The sequence below is a fragment of the Cryptomeria japonica genome, chromosome 2, assembly GCF_030272615.1.
Source record: "Cryptomeria japonica chromosome 2, Sugi_1.0, whole genome shotgun sequence".
NCBI lineage: Eukaryota > Viridiplantae > Streptophyta > Pinopsida > Cupressales > Cupressaceae > Cryptomeria > Cryptomeria japonica.
In genome coordinates, this window is record NC_081406.1 from 569143702 (window position 1) to 569163926 (window position 20225).

A 20225-nucleotide genomic window follows, 5' to 3' on the forward strand; every position below is an offset into this window, starting at 1 on the left:
GTTCTTCATTCTTATCTTCTATGATTCATATTGTAATGCTGGTAGTAGTACTAACAGCAATTTCTTTGATCTCTCCTAGTCCCACTGCATAAGTGGAAGAGGTTGGCCTTGCCGCCTAGTTTGGACAGTGATTCTAGTAATTTTGTAATCCATGTTTGCATTGTAAAGCTGATTAGTAGTACTAATAGCTATATACTTGGATTGTTGTTCTTTGGCCCGCTGCATAAGTGGAAGAGGCTGGCTTGCCACCTTCTTACCTATTGTAACACTATCCTCCCACTGAATAAGCGGTTGAGGTGATTGTAATCTCATTTTCAATCCTCCCGCTGAATAAGCGGTGGAGTTGATTGCTATTTCATTTAGAGTCTTCAGCAATGTCAGGCTTTGGCTTAATTCGGATCACAAGCCCTCGCGTCCTTCTTTCCAGCTGAATGGATCCCTTCCCTACATTGAAGGCATCTCCCACAAAATTAGCAAGATCCTTCTTAGGAAAGGCATTTGCCGTGCTTTCAAACCGGGCACCGCTATTAAAAGGCGCCTTCCTCCTCTCAAGGACTCCAGAGATGTTCTTTGTGACTCCGGTGTTTACAAGGTGGTTTGCTCCTGTGGCACCCCCTATATTGGTGAAACAGGTCGCTCGTTCTCAACTCGTATCAAAGAGAATTGCACGGATATTAGGCATGACCATGTGTCCCAATCTGCTCTTGCCAATCACTCCACCGCTACCAAACACCATATTTGTTTGGAGAACACACAAATCCTGTTTAGGGAGGACAATTACTTCAAAAGGAAACTTTTGGAGGCCATTGAGATCCATAAGCATCCTAATAACTTGAACAGAGATGATGGTTGGAGTTTGAGTCATGCTTGGCACCCCTTGCTTTCCAACCTTAGTAAGCGACCTTTCCTGTGGCCCGCCCCCCCTTCCCCCGCTATCCTCCTCCATTTTCCTTTTTCCGTCTTCGTTCTCCTTGTTCTTGCCTTCAACTCTTGGCCTTGCATTTCTTGGCTTCTCTTGGTGCTTTCTCTTGGCTCCTTGGTTTGTTTGTCGTCCTTTGTTTGTTCCTCTCCTTTTTGTCCTTTTTCTTTTCTTTGTTTTGCACTCTTTTTTCCTATATATATATATATATATATTGTACATTTATGCATACATGTTTGTACATATGTATGGGTATGTACTTTTAACACACATGTTTATGCATATGTGGGTTTATATATGCATGCATGTATTTACATATATTCGTTTAAATATAAGTTTTTATATTTATTTCATTGGATTGATATATAAGTATATATATCAATCTTTTGTGTGATATATATATATATATATATATATATATATATATATATTTGCCTTGTATATATACATACATATATATAATGTATGTATATATATGTATGTGTATCTCACACACACGCGCATATATAGCTACAATATATTCGTAGTTTATTTTTATTTATTTGCTTGCTTTTATGTTTATTTATGCTTGCTTTCGATCTTTTATATATATATATATTTTTATTAATTTATTTATTTCCTTATTTATATATATATATATATATTTTTATTAATTTATTTATTTATTTATTTCCTTATTTATATACATATATATATATTCATACATATATATACATACATATATATATGTATCTATCTATGTGTATCTCACACACGCGCCTATATAGCTACACAATAAATTCGCTGTTATTTTTTATTTATTTGATTGCTTTTTTGTTTATATATATATATATATATATATATATATATATATATATATATATATATATATATATATATATATATATATATATATATATATATATATATATATATATATATATATTTTGCCTTATTTATATACATAGATATATACATACATATATATACATACATATATATACATATATGTATATATCTATGTGTATCTCTCGCACACACGCTTTTATAGGTACACAAAAATTTCGTAGTTGTTCATTATGTGTGTGTGTGTGTTTACTTTTGTATTTTCATATTTTATTTTATTTTTATGTTTTATTTGTTTGCCTGATTTTATGCATGCCTTTGTAGTTGCGCTTATATATATATATATAAAAGTTTGCTTTTTTTAGTGGTAGTTATTTTTAATTTTTGGTGTTCCTTTTTGTCTTTCATTTCCTTATTTTGGTTTATCTTATTGATTTTTAGTTTTTTGTTTTTTTAGTTGGTCTCTTTGTACTGTTGGTTTTTTCTCTCTATCTCCCTCTTCTTTTTGTCTCCTCCTAGTCTGCATACACTCAATCTTTTGCTTCTAGTGCTCTCTTTCATCCTGATGATGGATAACGGAGTGTGATCCGAAACGTTGATTCAAAAACTCGCACACAATCAATTCCAGAAGTTTGCTCACAGATAAAAAGTTCATATCATTAATATCTTCAGTTTAGACAACAATAACGAATCTGCAAATCTTCTACTTGGCATCAATGACAAACCTGTAAAACAATGTCTAACACCTCTACATATTGTACAAATCACACAATCACCTGTGCAAGGAGGTACAAATCTATAGAAATATTTTTTTTCTAAATTGTTTGCTTTTTAAAATATTTTATTTAAAAAAATGTAGTAGTAAAAATCAAAATCAAAATCAAAGCTTTAAACAAAAAATTAAAAAAAATTGAGTTACCAGCAAGGTCCTGTTGTGACCTTTTTTCACACATCGCCCCATTGCAAATGGGGATCCTCTCTTTTCCTGCTTTCTAGGGTTTTGTTAGTGTCCTATGACCTTCCGCTACACTTTCACCAAGCCTTGTCCAGTTTTGAGCATTTCAGGCCCTGACGATTGAAAGTTAGTTTTTTGCAAATTATGTGATTCTGAAATATGAACACCACCAGAGTGTTTAGAAAGGCCAAAGGATGTAGATCGCAATTGATTTGGACGAATTTGGACAACTTTCCATTTTTAGAAAGTTTGCTTTTTTGCTTTTTCCTATTTTTTAGGAAGTTTGGTTTTTGGCATTTTCAACCCGATCCCCAGTGTGGCTATTTTTAGAAAGTTTTTCCTATTTTTTAGGGATGCCTGCTTTTTGCTTTTTCGGGATGCGAACCTAGGGTTTACACTTGCACCACTGACCAGCTTCGATCGGAACTCGAAAATTCCAAGTTTTGACCTAAAAAAGCTAAATCCCTAGATTTTAGGCTTTTTGCTTTTTCAGGATGAGAACCTAGGGTTTACACTTGCACCACTGACCAGCTTTGACCGGGATCCAAAAATCCCAAGTTTTGACCTAAAAAGCCAAATCCCTACATTTTAGGAGGCGTGATGCCTCAGATGATCCACCTACGCATGGATTTCAAATTTCAAGTTAATCCGGTTAAATTTGATTAAGCTGTGAAATTTTGAAATTTTTCTAAGAATTCTTCTAAGTCCGGCTAACAAAGGTTTTAAAGTATGCTTGCAGGTTCAAATGATGCCATGATGCAGGATGCCAGAAGGAGAACCCTCAAAAGTCCGCCCAAGGGGTGCAATCAAAAGTCTGCCATCCTAGACATACATCACACTCCGCCATGTGTTGAGGAAGCGTCAAAGGCCGCCCATGTGGGAGCACCCTCCAAAGTCCGCCATAAGTTAGGAAGACTACGGGGAGGGAAGTTTAAACTCCGCCATATCCTTGTGCGACCTCTAAAGTCCGCCCTACCCTAGCAAAATGATGGAGAGGTCTAGAAGTCCCCGCACATGAGGAGAGTCCTTAAAAGTCCGCCCAGGCTAGAGGGTTCACCAAGGTCCGCTCTAGGAAAAGGTAACTCCAAAGTTCGCCTAGGCCATGTAGAGGCCTTCTCAAAACTCTGTCGTACCCTAGCAAGATGAGGGTGATCTCATCAAAGTCTGCCAATGTTGGAGATGTCTTAGAAGTCCGCCTGGGGGATGTGTTCAAAGTCCGCCCAAGATCTTCAAATGGTGGAGGTGCCACCAAACTCCGCCCTAGGCCATGTGAAGTCATCAAAGTCCGCCCAAGGTGCAAAGTTAATGTTGAAGACCCTCTAAAATCCGTCATGCCTTGGAGAGGTAAGGAAAGTTCGCCAAAATTTGAAGATGAAGAAGGTAAGCCTCCAAAAGTCCGCCTACACATGAAAGTCAAACAAAATCAACAAGATGCCAGTGATGCCATCAAAATCCATAAGGATTTCGAACTTGGAAACCAAAATAGAAAGTTTTTTTTGGAAGAAAATATTTAAGGATTATTGAATACTTTCAAACTTAAATCCAAAATGGAAAGGTTTTTTTGGAAAAGAATATTGGAAGATTATTAGATATTTTCAAACTTAAATCAAAATTGAAAGTTTTTTTTGAAAGAGAAAAAAAACTTGGAAACATGAAGTTAAAATTATGAAGTATGAGTTGGAAGATTTTAAGGGTTTCTACTTGAGGATTTAACCTTGTCTACAAATACTTCACTATCAACTTCATTATTACACCAAGAAGTTCGAAGTTACTAAGGAGAGCTTAGTAAAGTATTTCAGTTTGAAGATCATCTAGAGAAAATTTTAGATATTGTTGGAAGTTGGATAACTTTTTGACAAAAGTTTCACGGATTTTGGAGAAAGGCAACTAGTACGAGGAAGAATTATCTAAACTTTTCTGAATTTTCTGAGTGTTTTGGAGAAAATTCTATTATGAATTTTCTGAATATTTTCAGAATTTAATATATGATTTGTTTTCGAAAATTTTGGAGAAAGAAATCATTTTTTTTTGGCTAAGTATGAAAATTTTCGAAAGTTTTGACACTTGGTGGTAACCACAACTAGCCTTAAGATTGAAGGTTTTTGAGGTGAAAGTTCAATTTTTATGGCTAAGTATGAGAATAAAAAAATGAAAATTTTCCAACACTTAGCCATTTCGCAGCCCCGTTATTTTCGAAATTTTGCAATTTATCTTCTGAACTTAAAATTTCATTGTTTATCTGCAGGTCCTGGACATTATGAAATTTCAAGTGGATAAAGATGCTCCCCCGGAGTCAAGGATGACTTCAAAATGGAAGAACGTCAGCAACACCAACCTCAGACACATCAATTTGACGGAATTTAAGAAGCAAATGTTTGGTCTGGACAACCTTGTGCCTAGCACCATTGCGCGAAAGATGATGAAGAGTGGCATCGTGCATGTTGTTGGCTTCCTCCCCACCATGCAGTGCAATGAACTAGTAGTCGAATGTGCCAAACACTACAACCCCATCAGCAAAGACATTGTTGCACCTGATGGAAGAGTGTTGGCGAACATCGTGATGAGGCTATCAGAGAGGCCTTCAAGATCCTAGAGTATCACAACACAGTGTATATGACAAAGGACGAAGCTGACAGTATGTATCAAGACCACCTGGAGGAATATGATGCCATAGTCAACCATTCCTAGCTAGACAAGCCGAGGAAGGGTGCCTCCAAACTTTAGAGGAAGAGCCTAGTGCGAGCATACTTCAAGGAAGACATCGGAGACATGATCGTCCTGCTCAATAGAATAATGGGAAATCCTCAGGGAGCTCCATTCGAACCCTAGATGTATTATTTCATTAATGAAATAATCAATGGAGTAAAACTGATAGACTGGGCCAAGATGATCAGCGACAACCTAGACAGCCAATTGAGGAACCTAGAGACGAATAGGACTTTCTTCATGAGTTCTTACCTGTTTTATTCCTTGGCCAGGACCTACAGGTACAAAGGTCTCACTTGTAGAGGAGAAGTTGGGAACAAGGAGAACCAGTTTCCAGTGTATGATTGCTATCCCCAGCTCCACATGGAAGAGAAATTCCATTTCAAAAGGGTGAATGATACTTTCCTTATGCACATTACTCGGACACTTCAAGGTGGGCTACACCAGAGACTCTCTCAAGAGTCTATGGACTTCATCGGTCGGTTCGGGTATTGGTACATCCAATATCCAAAGTTCACTTACCTCTGAATTCAGGGATTCTTCGGGCCTCCATACAAGCTTCCAGCTTACCCTACCAACCGAGTGGTGTTGCTCGAGGTTGTGAGACAATTGGAGGAGTATATAGTGATTCAAAGGGATAAGCAAAAGAAGGTAGGAACGTCCTCACTTACAATTGGCAATGGGCTAGAAACATGTCCATCATCACAAGCTGCTGCGACCACTGACAAAGAGCTAGCCTGGTATCCCTTCTATCAATACAAAGCATGTTGGATTTTCAATCCATTCCATAGGATAAAGAAGGTTGAAGGAACAACGTTTGAGCACAGACTAGATCTAGAAGACTACTGGGCTAATGCAGCCGATAGCTTCGAGATCAGGAAGAGATTCTGGTCAAGAATCCCTTTGAGCATGGTGAGAGCAACAGAAGTATTCAGAGTTGCCGATCAGGTAGAAGAAAGCCTGGAACTTCAGCAACCGAGCTTTGAAAAGATGAAAAATGAACCCCTAGTTTTAATAGATTGGACAGAGGGAGAGAAATCAGATCTAGCAGACCTCATGAGGTCGGTGGTTGAGTATTCGAGGTGGTGGACGTCTGAAAAGACAAGGAAGTTGAAGGCCAAAGGTGTGACCTTGACTTACGAATTGATGGGAGTAGATGATACTCTGTCCATCAATCCTTGTAACTCCGCCAATGATGTTCGAAATCCAGAAAGTTTTGGGTCTCGAAAAAGGAAGGATTGGTTAGAAGCTCCACAAAGGTCATAGGGAAAAGGGTTGTTGGTGAGAGAAGAGATTCCAGCGAAGGCCATTCCATCCTAAGTGCTGCTTCCATTGTGCCCAATCAGAATGCAATTGGGGAGCAAGAGATGAACATCTGCATGATTGATGATGAAGTAAGAGTGCTTTCTCAACCAGTTAGGGAAGTAGTGGAAGAGGTCGTCCAAAGTCCAGACAGAGAGTAAACTGAAGCACCTACAGTCTTCTTGGATGGCATACCAGCAAACCCAGGAGAGGCAGATGATGTGTTTGACTGGAACACTGTAGAGCAATCAACCATTCCGGATTGGCTGAGAGAAAGAATAAAGGCCAAGGTTCCCAAGGAGGCCCGCTCCGAAGAGGTCACTGCAGCATTTCTGGAGAAGGTGAATGAGCCCACTATAACTAAACCACCCAAACCCGCCAAGAAGTTTTCCCTAATTCAGAGAGACAGTGTAGGATTCAGGACAGTCCAGATAGCAGTGCCCAAAGAAGGGAAGACTAGAGACAATGTCACCGCAGATGATTACAAGGTTACCACCATAGAGCTGGGTAAACCCACCCAGGACCAAAAGGTCCAATATTTTGACGACTCTTGCAATGTTCTAAAGACGAGTCTAGCTTATGAAAGAGAAAAGAGGAAGAAGGTTGAAGAAGAGAACCAGTAGTGGAGAAAGTACGTTCTCCATCTTACCAGCCCACTCAACCGTGAGGTCCCGGTTACTCCGCCACAGCCTCTTCAGCAGGGATCAATGAAAGACTATGATGATATGAAGGGCTTGTACACTCAAGCAAAGGAGTGGATCAGACGCTTCGGTGCGTGCTGACACACTGGTAGAGAATTTAGTATCGGCACATGAGTCAGCTTCTTTACTGATCGATCGTATCCAGGATCTAGCCACCAAGTGAGAAGAGGTGGATGAAATTCAGAATGAAATACTCCCACATCTGAAGGTTATCCGAGGCACGTCGAAGAGAAGCTTAGTGGATGCAGATATCATACAGAGAGGAGACAGGTACGACTTCAGCACATGTTATGCCTTGGTCACTCGGATTGAAGTTCTGAGGAAATCCGAGACCAAGTGCTTTGAGACAAAGGAAAGTGTTAGAGAGATCCTGGGCAAGGTATTCCGTGTGGCATCAGAGATCTGGAAGAAGGAAAGCATAAGGGAGAAACATTTACAAGCGGAGAACCTGAGAGCCAGGATTCAGGCAAGCTTCTTCAAGGATTCAGGGACGATTAACAAAGGCGATCTTTCAAAGATTGCAAAATTCCTCTTCATTGATGAGAACTTTCTTACCCAAGCAGTTGAGTGGGAAGGCATCCTCGCCACCTGTACCGATGATGTGGACATCATTGACTTCCAGATTGGCAGTTTGCCAAGTGTCACCATGGAGGAGGTCAAGCTCATTATGTCTAGATACGTTGAATCTCTGAAAGAAGAAAGTGGACACTCGCCTCAGTGAAATTAGCAGTTGCGCCACGTGTCACTCTCCTATTCATTTGAGCTGATAGTATTTTGGGAAACCCTAATTAGGGTTTAGGACTTTCAATCTTGGCCCTTGATTGCTGTTTGATCTCGGCCATTCATTTATTTTGAAAAACTATATAAGGTTGCCTCCTCTCATTTGGAGAGGGTGAGGTTTTTGATGTATTGTTGCTTAATGTCATTTCCAGATAATATATTGCATGTGCATTGCTTTGTAATCCCTATTGTTTGAATGATTTGCATGGTTTCAATTTCCTCGACACTTAGAATTAATTTAGATTTGCTTTCCTTCTTGTTAATTTGAATGAAAGATTTGACAAGTGTCAATTGATGGTGCATCTCTGCTCATACTTTTGGTAAATGGATGATTTCCATTTTACTGTGCAAAGTTATTTTGAGCCCATCCCCTATGCATCCCAACATCTCAATCATAAGCACAACCCATTGAAGATTGCACTGGCCTTGTGTAGTTGTCCCTAGTGTGGCGAAGCAAGGTTTGGTTTCTTGAGAGCACCCAGTTGATACCGTCTCCAGAATTCGTAGGATTAGATTAGCCTTCTCAAACCCTATCCCTTTTTCCTTTTCTTTTGAAAGTCTAAATCCCAGAAAACCCCCAAAAAAAGAAGAGCCTAAAACTGCTAAATCCATCTAAGTCCAGCAGTTCAAGACAGTTGTTAAACGTAAGTCCCCTTTGAGATTTTCAGCATACACTACCCAAGAAGCTATTCCACTAAAGTCGCTTGTTCGCACATATAGACCTTGGAATCAGTAGTGATTTTTCAAGAGAGGATAGAATACCTTCGGGTATCCTATCCTAATGTTTGGTAGATGATAAAACAGACACCAACAGGTCCTTCCTACAGAAACCCTGTAAAGCCACGGACTGGCTCTTCACAAGTTGACTAGCAATATTTACTACCCATTGTCAGCCCAAAAGCCACCAAACCCAACAACCCACCAATATCTACCGATCACCACCCACAAGCAACTAGTCTTAGGCAATGTTCATTTCCTGCCACCTCCAACAACTCCCTCAAGTAGTGAAGCATCTACCTCCTACCCTCCTATGATTTGCCACTGGTGTTGTCTCAAATAGCAGTTATTTCAAATTTGAATTTGTTGGTTTATGCATATGGAGGTGGGTTTGAGTCTTGAAAATAGCAGTTTGAAATCTACAAACCATATTCTATCATTTTGGCATTTTTTGTTAGGAGACATCATACTAACATCAGCATCTTTCTCCCTCAATCTCGTTCCCTCTCCATTGCCAGTTTTGTTTTGCTACCTAAGCCTTACAGTGGTACAAAAAACTCCTAAATTTGGTCTCTAGTTTTTCCAGAAATTGCAAATTCTCACAAGTGATGTTGAGCAGTTTTCATTTTGGGAACATTTGTGGCTTCATTCAAGCTCATACAGTAACATTTTTGGGTGCAATTCTTTTTTGAAAGCACATAGTTTTATGTGTACTCAATGAAGCAATCCAATTGTTTTAATGATAATCTATCATAAAATTGTACTTTCAACTCTGTACCTTGATTTAGCATCTGTAACACACTGAAATCAAAACCACTTCACTATTTTGGCAAGTGGCAACTGTAATCTTATAAAGTACCATCACAATAATTTGCTAGGGTGGCGGGGGAAGTGGAGGGTGTGGGTGTGGCAAGGGGGTGATAGATTTATTGTGTGGCTGAATTTGAAGAGTTAATAATGGACCTCAAAAGGCATCTTGTTGTAATTGAATTGGATGGACAAAACAATAAACTTTGGCAAGATGGAATCCTAACACATCTCAAGTGGCTTCACCTTTTGCCCTATATCTGTGGAATAGTTCCCAAACCCACATCTTATTGCCACAACTTTGTATGAGGATGCAAGATTAAGTATATCTTGTGATTCATTCTATCTGACGTCAATGTTGACACCATGATGGCAACCACTCACATTGAGTGCCCACGTGACCTTTGGACGAGAATATGGGAGATGTTTGGAGACTCAAATGAAATCCCATTCCCAAAAGATTTTGTTGCAAATTGTCTTGTACCTCTTAATGTTTTTTGGCCATATGACAATAAAAGAGTTATAGTGTTGATAAATGGGAAGAGTTTGAACATTGATATGACATAGAGACTACTCCTAATACTCCACCTACAAAAATTGAGACTTCAACTTCTATGACTCTCGCCACAAAATTAGAGGGCTCGTCTTCTTCTTTATCTCAAGTAAACATCTTGAGGCTAAGAAAACTTGCATTCAAACATTGGTCGACACATCATGTGTTCATACTCAAACATCTTGTGTGGACACATCATCTAGGGATGAGCAATGTAGTCACAAAGATCTCATCTCCATCATATTGTATTTCTTCAAAGTGCAGTGTTGCCTCCAATGGAGTTTCTAGTAATTCAATTCAGCAAGCACATATATGTTTTCCAAAGGTAATTCATTGGGACAAGTACTTAGCAGATCTTGAGTATTTGTTTTATGAGTCCTACATTGTAGATTTGGAGGACACTTTGAGAACTTGAGTTTTCCTCTTTGATGACAATTCCATTATAGTCATTGTCACATCTTCTTGATGACAACTCCATTATAGTCATTGTCACATCTTCTTTAACTCCAATGCTACTTCAGTTTCCAACATGCTTTGACTTGCCACCATTCTTAGTTAGGCCCGAGAAACTCGATCCCATCTTCACACCTCATCACCGATTTGGAGATTGTAGTACTGTTACCAAAGATTTTCATCTCTTCCCTTTTTTGAATTGGGAAGAACTTTGACATGCACAATTTACTTCTTCCAAAGGGAAGGAATGCAGTTCCATGCACATGTATCTTTTCAGCTTCCTATATCATCCTTCCATCTAGTCTCTCTCTTCATTCTCTCTTTGGGATGCTTCTTCATTCTCTCTCTTTAGGAGTTTATCACTGTACATGGGTATCAAGCATGGCTTGTTTTAATGGGACCCATTTCATATTTCACATTTCCCCTAAGCTGCACTTATGGGGGTTGTTGGTGTAATTATTTAATTGCACCATATCATATTAAGTTTACTTACGTAGGTTTTTTTAATTGCTTAAGTAGGATAAGATTAATAATTACAAGAGATTGCCTTCTTTCATGGGATTTTGTTTTTCTTATCCTCTCAAATTTAGAAACTATGGAGCTATATATTTGGTTTTCTGTCTTTTCCTCATCCTCATCAATTTAGAAACTATGGAGCTATATATTATAGCTCTTTCCTTCCATTGAATAATCGCATTCCTGTTAATCTCTCCATATTCTTGATATGTGCATTTTACACCATGTACATATTTGCATCTAACTTTTGTAATCTTTTCTAGTCACCTAGATCTAGACTTGTGTTTGGATCCTCATTTAATCCTACAACTGTAATCATCCTTTTTGCCAAGATTTTGACTATGCTAGTTATAATTACTTAATTAGTGTCACTCCTTGTAGCTTTTCAGCTTTTTGCCATATTGTGATTATTTTTATTCATAAGTGGACCATTCTAGAACTCGCAACTACATTATTGATAAAGAAATATTATCAGACCTCTTTCATTCACAGCATGCTCCTACTTTTTATATTGCATATATTCCATGAATCTAACTTCCATAAAAATGTGTAAAAGAAAATTATTCTTATTGTGAATCAACAGCAGATGCTATGAGATGATAGACAGGAAGAGACAAGGTGATAGTGAAATATATTCAAAGCTCAAACACGTAATTTTCACATCATCCTAATCTTTATGTACAATCTAAAAACTATTCAAGTACCAGATACTTGGATGTTTACCCTCATTCTATCTGGTACCGAAATTCTTAACATAGCTACCAGAACATCCAACACGTGATTTTCCACCTGTTCCAAAAAAACAAAGACAATTTCGTAAATGATTTTCCAAAAGGCTCGTCTAAATAAGCAACTTCAGTATAGTTGACAGTTAATTTTTTTTAATTTATACAAATATCACAAACAGTAATTAGAGATTGGATTCATTCTTACAGTTAAATCTGAGTCTGAAGAAGACTCCACAATTAATTATCTATAACAATGTAATCACACAATTTTCAATTATTTTCTCCTTTCATTATGGTTTCGTACCAATATTATCACACAATAACTAATTAAGGCAGAATAAACAGAAATTTGGAAGTCAAAACTATTCCAGCAAAGTGTAATTTAGAAAAAAAAAAATATCCATACTCAGTTAATGATCAAATTCTTCCTTGAACTTCAGCCTTTTGCCTTTTATTGCTGCAATGAAAAATTTGGGCTCAAGCACCCTTAAATTTGCAATAATTGTTACTCAACGTGGATGAATCATGAGAGCACCTATAAGTTGTTAAACCTATTGTATATGCCCCACAAACAATATTGACTGAAGAAACCACAATATACAATTCTTAACTGGAATCCCACCAAATAATGATATAAGGAAATCAGCTTCACTAGAACACAACTCCTTTAAGTTATATTTACTCCAAATTCCCTTTGTAGCATGAAATCAACAGCAGGGTCCCTAGTCCAACTAAAAATGTTCGAACTTCCTGCTAAACATAAGTCAAACTCAGGCTATGTCATCAAGAAACAATGTTTAACACTTACTTCAAACCTATGCCATGAATGCTTAGCTGATAGGAAAATCTTTTCAGCTTCAATGACTTAAACAGCATTCTGATTGTCAAAACAAAGCACACCTGAAGCTTTTTGAAATGTCTTTTAATAAAAAATTACTAAAACAATAGCAAAAACTCTCACAGCTGGTACTTCAGAATCCAAAGAAAAAATTATACATGGATTTTCAAAAAGCATTTCTTTGAATCTGAACTCCTAAAGAAGATGCTTTTGATTACTTATGGGCACCCTGATCTTTGCTTGAAAAGCAACTTATCAAACTGGTTGTTGTGCAAAAAATATTCCCATGTACCTAGGAATAATAATCCTATTCAAAAGAGAAGGTTTGTAATTTGCAAAAATCACATGATTTCCTTATCTATAAGTGGAGAAAAACCACCCTGTTTTTATTCCATACCTGAAGATGATTATGAGTTTACACAAATTATTCAGACTCTATGGAGCATGGAGTATGGACACAAATTGTGGCCAAGATAATCAAAAACAATGTCCTACAGAATATATCAATAAGGAGTTTTTACATTGGTGAAATATATGATTAATATTTATTATTGAACAGTCGTTGGGGTTCTTCAGCCCTATTAGGACTTTAAAAAACATTGAATCCCCATTATGACTTTAAAAAACATTGAATCCCCATTATGATAATAAAAAGTGGAGAGAAATAAATGTAACTATGCATAGAAAACAGACTCAACTAATGTGGGTATCCTTTGAATTTTGCCTTTGGATGGCCTAGTTAGAAGCTTGATTTTCACCCTTAACCATGAACATCTTAGCCAAATTTTCTGGAAATACAGCAGTCCTTAGTCTGAAAACCTATTGATTCTTTGCGCTTTGCTCTAAAGGTAGATCGATGCATTCTGGAGTCTGGACAACCTAATTTCTGCTTGAAGGGCTCCACAATAGCTGTGCAAAACATTGCTGAAAGCACTTTTTAAGATAATCATATGGAGTTTGTTTATATATTGTTTTAATTGTATTTGGCTAAAACTACCATATTTTCTATGAAACCCCTCTTTGCCAAGGTAAGAGTAACAGTTCTATTGAATGGTCCACATGTCTTTTTCTATCTAGTCCCAGAGATCTATCTTTCAAGGGGTGTTAATTAGGCTCTTTACTCCACATTACTGCTGCTACAATGCAGAACCAGATTGGGGAACCTCCACTTGTAACCAGGTGTCCTAAAGAAATTCAATGAAACAGAAAAAAGCAAGTTACAAGTGGATAAGATTAAAAATATTTGCAGCACAACAAAGGGATGGATGGGGAAATTAATATTGAAAGGAGAAGAAATCCTCAAGAGTGCTACAGAATCATGTTGCTAGAGTAGTAAAAGGGCAAAAGGAAACTGTTTGTAAAGGCAAGAGCAAAATGAGATAGAATTCCCTAGGCTATTAGCCATGGAAGCCTTCATGATCAAGCGCTGTTAAAGGAAAACATCTTGATAAACAAGACAATCCCACACATAAGAAAATGGATTGTACATCTGAAGTGAAAAGAACAGCTAATGAAAGAAACCGTTGACAAGATGAAAAAGATAAGAGAGTCAACCATTGACTTAAAATTCCAGGAGATGATAGTAATTGAGAAATTAACAGGATTAAACCTTAACTTGGATGATGTTATGGAAGAAGAGCTGATAAAGACAGAATTTAATATCATCAGCAACATACTGGACAATAAAGCTGAAAATTTGGATGAAGTCGTCATGACTAAAGCTATGGAAAGCATGACTCTAATTGATAAATATACAAGACAGGTGAGGATAAGAAATGCAATCTATGCAAAGATTTTGGCCACTTACAGGACCTATGCATATAGATGGAAATTTATGTAGGAGCAAAATCAAACCAAAATGTACAAGGCCCCAAAAGCATGCGGGGATTATAGAAGATGAGAAGTGGTAAGGGAAGGGAAAATAACAATAGAGACCGATAGCAAAGAGAAGTAGAATGCATAAGCCATTGGGTAAGCATTTTGGTGTTCTTTTGCAGAACATTTGTGTCCAGCTAGATTTTCGGCCAACAAGTCAAACCAAATATGCTGTCAAAGGACAATATTCTTATATTTTGAATTTGAGCCATTCATTTTGTGATTTAATCAAACCGTTGAATTGTAACAAATTTTGGTGCCTTGTGTTTATAAAAGGTCCATCAATCCTTCATTTGAAACATTGGTAATTGTTGATACTTGTGAAGCAAATAATAAAGAATTGTTATTATCTTGCTTTTTTCATTTTTTCTTTCATGTGGACCAGTGAATTTTGTTCTTGTATGCCTGTGAGGATGTAGTTGTAATATCAATAGAGTCATCTATTTTGTATATCCCAAGTGACTTGTAAAATCATTTCACTTTTATAAAATATTATAGCATTGTGCCATTTTCTAGGCATGACAGAATCTCTTTCGTAATTTGGAACTTTTTTTGAAGTTAGCACAATATATATGTAGTTGTGATTAATTCTGATGAAGTATAGACTGGTTATGATGTTCAATTTGCAATTAATGTATATATTTGTGCAATCTTCCTGAATTAAGTTCTTAATTCCCTTTTCTCTCCCTTTTCGATTTTCCTTTTTTGTTTATGTTTGAAAGGTTGATCGCATTGCAATCATTTACAGTTTTTAAGTTCTGCTTGATCAATGTTTTAGAGGATACAATTTTGTTGAATCATATTCAAATCTTACATAACTCGAATCCTACCTTAAAATTCAAAGACCATAAAGCCCCCTTGTGTAATAGCATACACAACAAACCTCTGAATTACACACATCAAGATCTAACATTCAAATCCTTGGGATTATGATATTCTATTCCTGAATGTAATTTTCTTTCAAGAGAGGTAAAATTTATTGTTAACTTCATTTAAGTTGATTGAAACCAAAAGACACGTCAACACTATCCTCATATGACAACAGAAGCATTCCCAAGACAGCTACGGACCTAATTTCCCACCCTAATACCATTGCCATCATTGCTATCAGCCACAACATAACTTCAGTAGCATTCACACAAGTGGTTCTGCAAGGATTCACAATCATGGGATTGAGTATTTTTCAAAGGGTAACTTCTAATGGAGAGTTTTAAGTCCATGTATGGACTTCCATCGCTTCAACATTCATCACATGGCTGATTTTTGCAATAGTTTGTTATATTTGCAGCTGTTACATCATTCTCATAGTGTTGGCTTTGACATTTCCAGTCATAGACAGCAGTAGATTGATGCATTTTGAGATGATTTTCTTGCATAATAATGTTAGTGGAAGCTTTTTGTTATGGAGGATACTCATTCCAGCCGTCTGTTGTGACCTTTTCACACATCGCTCCATTGCTAACAGGGACCCCCTCTTTGCCGGCTTTCTGCGTTGTTAGGTTAGGGTTTTGGCTGCTTAGTGGGCAATTTTGCGTTTCCCGTGCCCGAGTCTCGGAGTTTTGATCATGCCTAGTGCCATCTAGGGTTTTTGAAGTTATAGGATAAAGTTGCAAACGTTGATATTTTAATGATCCTAAGTTTTGTCTAAGTGTAGACCTATTGAGCGTTAACGTGTTTTTAAACACGCGCATACGTGTTTTTAAAGTGCCAAGGTATTTCAAGACCTTTTGGAGTTGTTTTCTCACTCCTAAGGTATTATTTAAATTGATTTCGCACTTTATTCCAATATTTTCTTAGCGTTTCGCTCATTTTTTGGGGAAATTTGCCTAAGTCCAATTTAAATTTGAAGTTTATAAGTGATTTTGAGTGGTTAAAATGATAAAATCCTAAGGGAAATCCTTATTCTAAGGGTTAAAGGGTCAAATTCCATGCTAGAGGTGCTTTTCCCCTCACATTCCAGACTACCCAACCCATTCCCCCACTCAAAATCCACACTACACATGGGTTTCCCCTGAAATCCATACTGGCTACTATTTTCCCCCACTGTTTATCCATACCCAAATCGATTTTCCCCTGGGAGTGCTAAAATTTGGCTAAGTATCAGGATTTATCCAGACTGCCATCGATTTTCCACTAGGAGTGCGGACTGGAGTACGGATTGAAGTGCAGACAATGTTAAGGATGATTCCATGCTTGGGTCAATTTTCCACCAAGATTTTTGTGACAACTAAGTAAGGGTTTTTGTCCGGATTTTCATCCAGACAGAGATCAATTTTCCACTGGGAATATTTTGAAGAGTTTTGAGTCCGGATTTTCATCCAGACTGAGGTCGAAATTCCACCAGGGAGGTTTTTTCCAAATTAAGTGAGTTTGGAGTGTGGATTTTTTCAATCCAGACTGCCATCGATTTTCCCCTGGGGAGTTTTGTGTGCATTTTTTATGAGTTTATGCATGGATTTTTATCCAAGCTAGGATCGATTTTCCCTTATGGGGAATTTTTGACAATTTTAATGATTTTTGAAGGGATTTTTCAATCCCAACCCAAGTCGATTTTCCCCTGGAGGCTTAATTTTGATTTAAATTGCAATATTTTAATAAATAGGCCCCATTTAATTGCTTTTAAATAATGATTAACGATTATTTAATATTTTAAAAGCAAAAAATTCAATAACTTGCAATAATCATTTAATATTTTGAACCTTCTAGAAGCAAGTTAGGTTTTCACCAAGCAAGTATTTAAGCAAGTGTTTTATCCCACATTGCTTGTGTGGTGAAAGTAAGAGGTGAAAGCAAGTATAAGAGAGGAGCCTTAGCATTATTTTATTATTAAATCTGCCAAGTGTTTCCATGAAAGCGATTTTTTTCTCCAAGTTGGGTGAATTTTAGCAAGTGATTGGAGTAAAGTGTTGGGTTGAGGATTCTTTCCTCCTCTATTTTTTCCAGCTTGCTGATCTATTCCCCTTTGCTGCCATTAAAGACCAGTCCCAAAATTTCGATTTTTGCTAAGTTTGGCGATTTTTCCAAATTTGGCATTTTTTTGGTGAAAGTTGGCGATTTTGTGTTTGGAGACTTGGGCGATATTTTCCTCCATTATTTGCTTGTTGTCTAGACCTCCATTGTTGCAAATCAAGGCTGCCATTAACAACATTTTTCAAAATTTCATCTTGGCACCATAGCTGGAAAAATTCGATTTTAGTTTGGGAGTGATTTGGTGCCACATTTTGGTGATTTTCATTCATGCTTGGTGGCTGCCATCATTTCCATCCTGCTGAATCGCTTCAAATCTGAGGTTTGCTTCAGATTTTGCCCTTCATTAATTCGATTTTAGTTTGGGAGTGATCTGGTGCCACATTTTGGTGATTTTCATTCATGCTTGGTGGCTGCCATCATTTCCAGCCTGCCGAATCGCTTCAGATCTGAGGTTTGCTTCAGATTTTGCCCCCATTAATGGCTGCCATTAATTTTCAGACTTAAGTTTTTATTGCCCAGCCAATTCCAACTTAAGCGATTTGCATTTGGAGGTGTTTTGTGGAGTTTTCTGTGCATTTTCAGAACCATCTTATCACTGTTGCAGGTCTGAAAACTCCATTGTTAGGCGGTTGTCTTCAGAAATTTTCATTTCTAGCCACCTAAACATTTTGGCGATTTTGCTAGGAGCTGATTTCTTAGCCATTTTTCATCATTTTCAGGGATTTTTAACTACTTTGCAAGGTGCTGGTAAGTCTGAAGTATTCAATTTTCAGACTTGTCCTCAGAAATTAATTGTTTACCAGCCACACTTACATTCCTGAAAATGATTGTTTTCATCATTTAAACTGATTTTTATCGAGTTTATGCACATTTTTGAAGATTACAACATGTTTTAAAAGTCTGATTTTCAGGTTGTCTTCAGAATTGTTGACCTCCATTGTTGACTGCGAAAGGTGTCTTCAGACATTCATTGTGTGAAAACACAACCTTTCACACTTTTCCTTAGTCATCATTTATCCGGTATACTCCTTTGCATTTTAGCTTGCATATTTTCTAAGCATAAGGAGATATTAATGAATTTTATGGAAGGCTTCCATGCCTTAGTATTGTCACACTTTGAACTTAATTGTTAAAATTTACCAAGTGTATGGATTATTTTCTTGACTCCATGCTCTAAATTAGCTAAATCCTTAGAAAGTCAGAAATTTTATTACGAGCATTATTCATTTTCCTAAGTCTAACTTCGAGCTTCGAACAGGTGCGATGTCAAAGTCTGGATATAAGGAAAGAAAAGAACTATTGAAGATGCTAGAGACTGGATTTTATCCAAAGCTTAGGATTTTGTCCAGATGGAAGGAGATCGTTGATACAAACATGCATTTCCTAGACTTCGACCAAATGCAGCGTCCGATGTTCGGAGTCGAAGATCAAGTTCCTTCCCCAGCCTATGCAAACATTATGAAGAGTGGCATTTTCCATGCCGTTGGATTTCCACAGTCCATACAATGCAGTGAGCTTATCCTGGAATGTGCACGATGTTACGATCCGCTCACAAGAATGATTAAGACTCCCAAGGGCGTTGTCATCGCCTACCTTGCTGAGGATGCTATTGCAGAGGTGTTCGAAATTCCACGCGGAACAGACATGAAGGATGTGACCAAGGAGGATTATGCAAAAAGATACACGAAGAAGATGGGTGCATGCAAGAATTTAATTAACAAAGAGTGGATGATTGAGCCTAGGTCTCATCATTCCAAGGCTCCCAAGACACTCATGTGCATAGATTTCAAGGAGGAGTATAGTGATTTGATATTCCTACTCAACAGAGTGATGGGGATGCCGCAGGGAGCAATATTTGATGGATGGATGTTCTACTTCATCCAGGATTGTCTTAGAGGAACACTAATAAATTGGTCAAAGATTATAAGTGACAACCTAGATTTTCGGCTGAGGAATGTAGAGCGGTCCAAGTCATTCGCCATGACTTCTTACCTGGTGTACCTGCTTGCACAGTTTGTTTCATACAGAGGATTAATATGCAAAGGTGAAGTCGGGAATGGGCAAGGACAATTCAAGAGTCATGAGTGCTACCCCCAACTGAGCATGTATAGAATTGAAGACTATAAGAGAGTGAATGATGCATTCACTATGTACACCACACGGATGATGCAAGGCGGAATCCACAGAAGATTGTCCAAGGAGGCAACAGAGTTAATAGAAAAATATGGATCGTGGTATATACAGTTTCCCACTTTCACATACCTGAGGATTCATGGGTTTCAATCTGAACCCTATAGACTTCCTAGGTATCCTACTGACAGAATGATATTGTTGGAAGTGGTAAGACAGCTTCTAGAGTTCGATGTTATCCAGAGAGAGAAGCACAGAACAGGCATGACATTCCCTATTTCAGTTGGGAAGACATCAGAGGTTTGCCAATCCGCCAGCACTGCGAGTGAAGAACTTGCATTCTATCGATTTGCTACATATAAGAAGAGAGAAAGATTCGATCCAAACAAGAAGGTCTGAAGGATCAAGGGAGAGAAGTTCACTCACAAAATTGACATAGAGGATTATTGG

General features: G+C 37.6%; 1 protein-coding gene across 1 annotated transcript in view; it reads right to left on the reverse strand.

Annotated features, from left to right (window-relative positions):
• LOC131043549 (uncharacterized) overlaps window positions 1-20225 on the reverse strand; it is a 216920-nt gene that overhangs the window by 173429 nt on the left and 23266 nt on the right. The window contains exon 3 of the mRNA XM_057976765.2: window positions 11958-12023. Coding sequence (XP_057832748.2) covers window positions 11958-12023 — 66 coding nt within the window. The remainder of the gene's footprint in view (window positions 1-11957; window positions 12024-20225) is intronic.